Genomic DNA, 7,375 nt, shown 5'->3' with positions numbered 1-7,375 from the left:
CAGTTTATATTCCCTTCATGTCACACACTCTGCTGGCTGTGTGAGGGGAATCTTCTAGTTGGATAAGTGTGACCTGGTTTCCTCATTTAAACTTTTGCTTCCTGTGTGGGACTTCTTTATTCTCTTTATCTGCTGAACGCACACCGTCATTAAGCCTCTTTTGATAGAATGTGAATAAACTTAATCGTAGTTGGTGGTTTAACATAAGGTGTTTAGAATTCATTAAGCTCTAGTATATCTTCAAGTCCCACACTTTACATTCCGGCATCCAATCATTTGGCACCTGGGCCTTCAGTTAGGATTTACTCAACTTTTTCCACCTCTTAATTACACCACTTTCACGTTCCGATTACAGAAACCATTAATGTTGAACAAAAACCACAAATTCCTATTTTACAAAAAGTGTCCAAAATCTCAGTGTGAGCATTTTATTTAGGCCTGACCTTCCAATGCTAAATACTGTATTGTGATTATTATAGAATTATATTTATTATTTATTGTCATTTATTGTCATTTTACAACTTAGTTGTGCAACAAAATGTTATCAAAAGCTTTGTTCAGCTTGACCCATATAGAATTGCTATCACCTTGAAACAAGTGCAATTATGTTGTAAATTAGGACAATTCCAATCAGCGGTCGTCACAGCGATTCACAAGTACTGCAGTGAAGACTCAGAAATTTAGTTTTCACTTAATTGTTGTCGTCTGCTGCCATCTAGTGGATTGACTGATCGCATACAGACTATAAGCTGTTATGTGACTTTTTAGAGCGAAATCGTCCTCTGACGTATATTCTACTGTAAAAACATTCATAAAAATGTAAAAAAGAAAAAAAACTATTGAGGCATCGTCAATTCTGCAAAAGATACGACGAGGATGGGATTCGAACCCACGCGTGCAGAGCACAATGGATTAGCAGTCCATCGCCTTAACCACTCGGCCACCTCGTCGTGTCGGATGGCAACCTAAACTTTGTTTATAACGCTAATCTATATGAATTCCGGGTGCTGTAATTCTGGTTGATATGTATATTTGCTTTGATTTCTTTACGTTAATCCTCCAGCAAACCGGAAATGCACTAACCAGTTACATGCCTTGTAGCAATTCCATATGACAACTCAGCCAATCATAGAAGCTACCTTCTCAAAGGGTTTTATTCCTACTTGATTATTTCTGTTTACATAGCCCCATTAGCAGCAAAGTAGTGGCCAGTAATCTTAGATTTTATTGGGGTGGTCATTTTAATGGAGAAAATTTTTAATTTTTTGCATGCGTAAATTTCTGGCTTCAGTGGGGATAAGACAAACAATTTAAAGTTGGAACGGTCTGGATTGGTTGAGAAAAAAAAGAGAAATTATAGGAGAACAAACACATTGATCATTTCAGAATTTCTGTGGGAATTCAATGGTGAAAATTTAGATGTTTTTTGCCAAGTGGTAATTGTTGGCATCAGGATTGGGATAGGCTCAATAATGTAAAGATAGAACAGTCAAAAAGTGTATAAATTATAAAAGAAAAACAAAGAAAAGATTCAAACAATTTCTGGTGGAATTGTATTAGTATAAACTGTAATTAGTGTGAAATTTGGCATGTTTAAAACCGTGAATATGGTGAATGAGTTAAATGTCAAATAGAAACAATTTGAATCTGTCAAGTTGAATGTGCCAATACGAATGAATGTTTTTAGGTGAAATTTTTGATTAATTATATGAAGACTTTTAGAATGAGAAAATAGTAAGTGTATGTTGGGATAGGTCTGCTCCACACCCACTTGTGTTTCCATGTGTTGAGTGCATGAGGAGGTTCTTCAGGGCCAACAAGGACAATAAGACTTGCCTTTCTTGACCTGAAACTCATGTGACTTCACATGATTACAAGAATCATGACCGAACCCCCACTGCATGTGCATGCGCTATAAAATGAAACTAAATATCAACAAAGTAAAACGAATCAGCCTTCCTCGAAGTCATATTGCCCTTTTTTGTGTCTGTCTGTCTGTTTGTAATAAATCAGCTTATCAATACAACAATGACCCACTTTTCCCTTTGTTTTCCAAACACTTGAGAGGTTTATTGGAAAACATTACAATTGACTCTCCGAATCAACAGTGATTCTTTTTGACGAATTATTATCTTGTAGAAATGATTACATTGTAGTTATATGAACCTTAACAAGATTTGAATTATTTATATGAAGAGTGTGAGTACTTGTGCCACTTCTGACAGTATTTATTTGACATTTCAAACCATTTTCCGTAACACAATTGACTCACAGTTGGGAGGGAATCAGGCAAAGATCTTCCATTACAATATTTGCTGTTTTGGGTCATTTTTCAACCACCCCAAAGCCACTCCTATCCCCTGCAGTGCACGTCACCAAACGGTGTGCCTCATATTGGTGTGGATGGTTTTACATCATTCTCAAGAGCCTAAAAATGTCACTTCATCACCATCCAAAAACAACATGGCTATCCCTGCCTTGTACTCAAAAAGCCTCCCTGTTCAATGTATATTTGATTTGTAATTTGTCACCATGACGTCACGCATGACATCGGTACTTTGTCAAAGTTCACTCATGACACACGAGGCAAACCTAGCAGTACCACCTCCCCTCGAAAGAAATATCATGGGAAAGACATGAACGATGACTCTTCCGTTAAAAAGCAAGTGGTTGTAGTGACGGAGTCCAACTTTCCGTGTGGGCTTGGCAAGCCAGAGAAAGAGAGACGCCCAGAGGAATGAGACGGGCACACATGTTGTTTGCCAGATCTGGAAGTCATTCAGTCCATTTTTTATAGTCGCTTTGTTTGACCTCTGATGGTGACGTTTGTTCGGGAATGAGGAACGATGCTGTCACGCATCGGCGTAATCGTCACGTTGTCAAACACTTGTTGCCACGATTCTCGTGCCAAACCTTTTCTGGCGTACCGTGCACCCTTGTTTATTGCATGTTCCAGACACATAGGTGAAAATTGAGACAATAGGGAAACATTTAAATGAAATTACTCCTCAAGTGCTTTTAAAGTACTCCTTAAAACATTTCCTGTTATGTTCAATTACAAACTCAGTTCTCCAAATAGTCTCCAAAAGTGCCTCAAGCTATTTATTTATCCCACTCAAGAGAACTGTAAACCTGACTCATTAAACAAAAGACAATTAAACATTATAGGACCTATTTTTGTTCTGAGCGTAAGTCTAGTACAAAACTGGATGGAGTATTTCTTTGTTTTCTTTTTGCTATTTTGCTAGACTTTGGACAAATAGAATTAGGTATCATGAGGCATTTGCTGCAGTTGTGGAATGGAACGTAGCTTTTTCCTTGCCAATTGTATTGCCATCCCTCATTTGCGTTAAAATCACAGCACAGTACAAACCATACTCCGTTTAGAATTTTAAGTACTGCTTTATGATGATCCTTATGACTAGTTTAATATGGTTTATTAATTTCTGCTATCATTTTATTACCACTTGATAGATAGTAAGAATACGTTCCACTTGATAGGTACTGTATCGGTTAGTTAGAGCGGTTATAACTGTATTTTTTTTTATTTGTTTCAGTGAATATATTTGCAGTCCAGCAAGTTTAGCAAGAATTGGAAGTTGTTGGACTTGATATTAGGTGAGTGTCTCTTTTGCAAGTGTTGGCCATGCCAACATTGAATCACCCTTTGCTGAAGTCACTCCCCCCACCCCCTCCACCTCTTCATCATCACTATCTTACTCCTCCTCCTTCCTCCTATCCAAGGGCCACATAAATAGGGGCCGGCAATTCAAGCTGAGGGGGTCCCCTCATACAACACGCACATCTGGACAACAGCTTTCATGATGCGCCTTTTGGCTGTCTTGTGGACGCTTAGCTTGCTTCTCAGAGAAGCACACACATGGGGCTACAGGAACGGCATATTTCACAACTCCATATGGCTGGGTAAATATGTTTTTTGTCATTTTTTATTGGAAAGAACATGCAAAGAATGAGCTAGTGATTTTGTAAGCTGTTTCTCTTTTCTTACCACCGCATAAATGGGGAAAAAATATTAAAAGCTATTGTCCCGAACAGTTAAAGCCGCAATAATGAACATTACTTACTGAACTGAGAATATGTCATAGTACCAATCAAAAAAATGAAGGCAATTCTTGTATTGTGCATGCAGGTGGACTGAATGTTCTTTTGTTTTTGGGCCAAGCATGTGAAGCTATCTTCAAAAAGACACTTAACTGCATGAATGGAAGTAATTAGTAAAATGGCAGCACAGTCTGTGCCAGTCTGTGACCTCATGCAAGGTAATTCCAGAATGACTAAACAAAGAAGAAGAAGAAAAATTAACTGACCAACAGCTACAGCAGGGAATATTATGAGCGTAGCTTATCATAAGCAGCATGTCTTGTAGTCATGCATGCGTGAAGCCAAAACAGAATCAGAGAAGACTGCAGAGCTGCTGACTCTTTCTTCTTTTCTTTCCAATATATTGGTTTTTTTTCTCTGTCAGACAAAAGACATTGAATTCCCTAATTGGTTCAAATCAAATTCCTGTTACTGAATGTGTTCTGTTCAGATGGCCATTTTCCTAAAAGATTGCCTTTAATGTTGATGAAAACAGAAAGTTTTTTTTTTCCAAACTGAAAACATTCTTTCCCAAAATATGCTTTACGGTGCACGAGGTTAAAAAAACGGGGCAAAAAAATCATGATGAATGAAAGATTCAAAACGGGCTAAAACAATTGTCAGAAAACGTTTTAGACTCAGTCACAATTAGGAATTGTCTTCAACTGAACTGACAATTGTTCTCTAAATTGTCTTGGTCTTACATCAGGGTATAAATAAATGATTGATAAATGATCAATAATTTCAGCCGGGGTGGTCTCTCTTTGATAGAACAAGCAGCTGGAGTCTACCACCGGGAATCACGCAAAGGAAGATACCAGATGACCTACAAGGAGGCCAAAGCCGTGTGCAAGTACGAGGGCGGGAGACTTGCCACTTACGACGAACTGGAGGCTGCTCGGCAAATAGGTCTGTTTTTGCATACTGAGAATTATTTAATCCCCTGATAAATTTGCAAAACTTCAAAATTAATCATCACAAATGTTTGACTGTTATTTGTCAATAAGCACACAAAATTCTTTCCTCTGATGGTTACTGTATGTTCTTCTCAACTTGAGGTCAGACCAAAACTATGCTCGAAACATTAATTTTAATCTGACATTTTGATTGCTCTTGCCTGACGCCCAATTATGAAGACGTCCCCGGTGTATTGTAAAAGAGTGTTAGCATCATCTTGGTTGGGTGACATCACTTCTCCAATGGTACTGGGCCTAAGTCCAGGCATTTTCCTCTCGGGTGTCACAACCCCCACAAGTAATCACCTGTCAGCAGCTAGCGTAGATTTTCCCCTTCAGTAATCTAAGCAGGAGGTCTCCAATTTATCAGGCCGGCTTTGTCAGGGCTCTGCTCTTTGTTAACGGCCACACTGCCTTCAAAAATAAGGGAAACCAAAACAAACAACCCATAAAAGAAAAGTCTCATGATGGTCATTAGGAGACTTTGGGTGGTTGAACGGAGGAAATAATTACGCAATTGAGACACTGGAGTCTGTCTCGTTTAGGTTTCCACGTGTGCGCTGCAGGATGGTTTGATAAAGGGCGTGTTGGCTACCCCATCGTCAAAGCCGGTTCGAACTGCGGCTTTGGAAGGGTGGGCATCATCGACTATGGCTACAGGCTCAACAAAAGCGAGAGATGGGACGTGTACTGCTACAACCCAAGCTGTGAGTATGACCATAATGCTTCTGCAAATCAATTTTAAAACCCACATCTTGCACTAAATTAGCTGCTATAGGTTTGTGGAGATCAAAATCCGGCTTCATGTTGAAATCATCTTGTATCATTGAGCAATCGAAAGGTTTGTCATGGCTTCCAGTGGTGGTGATGATGATGGTGGTGGTGGTGGTGGCGGGTAACCACACACAGTCATCCAAGTCCTGCAAACTACTCCTGCTCCATGTCAAACACTCAAGGAGCTTAATCACTCCAGGATGTGACGACAGAAACTGGAATCAAAACCACAGTCTGGTTTCCTCCCTGTGACTTATCGCTGTTACTTTCAGGCTAAACCTGGATGACGTTACGGCATCCATGGATAAGATGTCCACAGAGGAGCATTTAAAATAATCATGACTGTCGACCATCTGTTTGCCTCCAGGATTTGTCATTGAAACACTTACGAGAAGAAAGGATCAAATATGGCTTTTGTTAGCATTTCATCAGAAAATGGAATGTTTTTTACGTCAATAACAAACTAAAAAGTTAATTTCATGTTATTGAAATTCCACTTTTTCACATTTTCCACTTTAATAATTTATTCACTATGGCGGTTTTTCTTTTAAGCAGTGTCCTATTGTTTTATTTGATCTCTTCCAGCCAAGGAGTGTGGCGGCGTTTTGACTGACCAGCAGAGGCTCATCCAGTCTCCTGGATTTCCAGACGAATACCAGGATGACCAAATCTGCTACTGGCACATCCGAGTACGTTTTGGTCAGAGGATCCTTCTCCACTTTGTGGAGTTTGATGTGGAGGACGACACGGCGTGCTTGGCGGACTACCTGGAGGTCTATGACAGTTATGACGACGTGTCCAATTTTGCTGGAAGGTGAGAGGTCACGGGGTGCTCAGAGTCAACTGTTCAGGGACATCATTTCACCTTGAATCTTTTTTTTTTTTAGGTTTTGTGGTGATTATTTGCCCGACGACATCATCAGCACAGGTGAGCACATTTTTTTTACTGGATTTCCAACAAAAAATTAATAAATTAGGCGACACGGTGCAGGGATGGTTACTACCACTTGTGGCTGACGCTTTTGAGGTTCAGGGTTCGAGTCTTACATCTGGCCTTGATTAAAGAGGATAACCTGTATAGAAAATTTAATGGTGAGTGGATAAAATGTTTGTCTGATGTTTTGCCTCACAGGAAACGTGATGACGCTGAAGTTCCTCTCGGATGCTTCAGTCACTGCTGGGGGCTTCCAGTTACAATACTTTGCCATGAATGCATCTGCACTGTCACAGAATTACACTGACTATTTTCACTGACCAACATCCTCGTCTTTAATAATTGAATCTTGATTATTTAAGACATATTTCTGCTTCATAAGGGTGTTTTTACATTCCTTTTTCTAACATTGCGTGCTTCTTGGTTTGAGATGTAAGCCAATGTCATTCCCAATTAATGAAATCAATAAAATATATAATAAAATATGTACTAAACTGTGGTGCTACTGTATTAATATGTACACGTGAAATGAAAAAAAAAATATTTTGTTGCGTTGAAAAGTCCGAGTAACGCCCCAACTCCTTAAAAGGTAAAAAGAGGCGGGACGGGA

The 7,375-nt window shown here is 39.3% G+C and overlaps 1 protein-coding gene and 1 non-coding gene across 2 annotated transcripts; one reads left to right on the top strand and one right to left on the bottom strand.

Moving 5' to 3' along the window:
* Positions 1 to 868: 868 nt before the first annotated feature.
* trnas-gcu (transfer RNA serine (anticodon GCU)) lies at positions 869 to 950 on the bottom strand. Its single transcript has one exon. It is a non-coding gene; the product is annotated as a tRNA-Ser (tRNA).
* A 2,794-nt stretch (positions 951 to 3,744) lies between these two features.
* On the top strand, positions 3,745 to 7,259 carry tnfaip6 (tumor necrosis factor, alpha-induced protein 6). The gene is made up of 6 exons (XM_049727141.1): positions 3,745 to 3,924; positions 4,873 to 5,010; positions 5,603 to 5,764; positions 6,417 to 6,645; positions 6,719 to 6,759; positions 6,964 to 7,259. Exons 1-6 carry the CDS (start codon positions 3,822 to 3,824, stop codon positions 7,083 to 7,085), a joined length of 795 nt encoding a protein of 264 aa, XP_049583098.1. The 5' UTR covers positions 3,745 to 3,821; the 3' UTR covers positions 7,086 to 7,259.
* The last annotated feature ends 116 nt before the right edge of the window (positions 7,260 to 7,375 follow it).

The sequence above is a fragment of the Syngnathus scovelli genome, chromosome 8 (assembly GCF_024217435.2).
Source record: "Syngnathus scovelli strain Florida chromosome 8, RoL_Ssco_1.2, whole genome shotgun sequence".
In the NCBI taxonomy this organism is placed as follows: domain Eukaryota; kingdom Metazoa; phylum Chordata; class Actinopteri; order Syngnathiformes; family Syngnathidae; genus Syngnathus; species Syngnathus scovelli.
Note: the sequence above shows the minus strand (reverse complement) of the source record. Positions and strands in the feature narration are given on the sequence as shown.